Source organism: Penaeus monodon, chromosome 34, assembly GCF_015228065.2.
Source record: "Penaeus monodon isolate SGIC_2016 chromosome 34, NSTDA_Pmon_1, whole genome shotgun sequence".
Lineage (NCBI taxonomy): Eukaryota > Metazoa > Arthropoda > Malacostraca > Decapoda > Penaeidae > Penaeus > Penaeus monodon.
The window spans coordinates 6,923,708-6,924,410 of NC_051419.1; the positions used below are offsets into that span (position 1 = coordinate 6,923,708).

The 703-nt window shown below is 54.9% G+C and overlaps 1 protein-coding gene across 3 annotated transcripts in view; it reads right to left on the reverse strand.

The window, feature by feature from the left end:
- LOC119594556 (furin-like protease 1) overlaps nucleotides 1-703 on the reverse strand; it is a gene marked incomplete at its 5' end in the record, with an annotated part of 24,037 nt that overhangs the window by 20,092 nt on the left and 3,242 nt on the right. For all 3 annotated transcript variants that reach the window (XM_037943588.1, XM_037943587.1, XM_037943586.1), the window contains 2 exon segments: nucleotides 49-167; nucleotides 514-698. In XM_037943588.1, coding sequence (XP_037799516.1) covers nucleotides 49-167; nucleotides 514-698 — 304 coding nt within the window.

The window sequence follows — 703 nt, forward strand, 5'->3', positions numbered from 1 at the left end:
CCATAGCCCCCCCCCCCCCGGCCGACGGGTCAAGAGCCGGGAACCGACCTGTGCGACACGTGGCGCCCGACGCCGTTGCTCTGCCAGTCGGGCGCCTCCAGGTTCTCCGGCCGCGCCGTTCGGACCACGATGTGCTGCATGTCGCGCCACGTCAGGTCTCGGTTCACCTGGGAACGAAACAAGGGTCATGCACATTGCCAGACTTTGCCGAAAGGAGGAATTAGGAACAATTCATGGATCAGGCGGATGAATACATGATAGCGATTGCGGAAAAAATGCTGTGATAATCTTCCTCTTCAATAAATAATAAAAAAAAACATCCTTTCCAACCGCTTCAGATATTAAAACAAATATCAAGACCCCTAAAATCCAGTACGTAATCTGGAACAACATACACCCTATCGAAATGGACAGATAATGACCTGATAACCAGACACGTAGATAATAAATACATAGATAAATAAGCAGAAAGAGCCAAGACTACACAATTCACGAGCCACCGCCAGTCCCGACCTGCAGAGCCAGCGCGCAGATGGCGGCGGCGAGGGGCGCGGAGGCCGACGTGCCCGTGTGTGACGACGTGCAGGAGTGGTGCAGGTCGGTGGTCACGATCTGCTTCTCCCCGAGCGAGCCAGAGCTGTAGGTCGTTGCCAGGGTGGAGCTGCACGCCTCTGAGTACCACGGGACGCGACCCCTTTCTGTA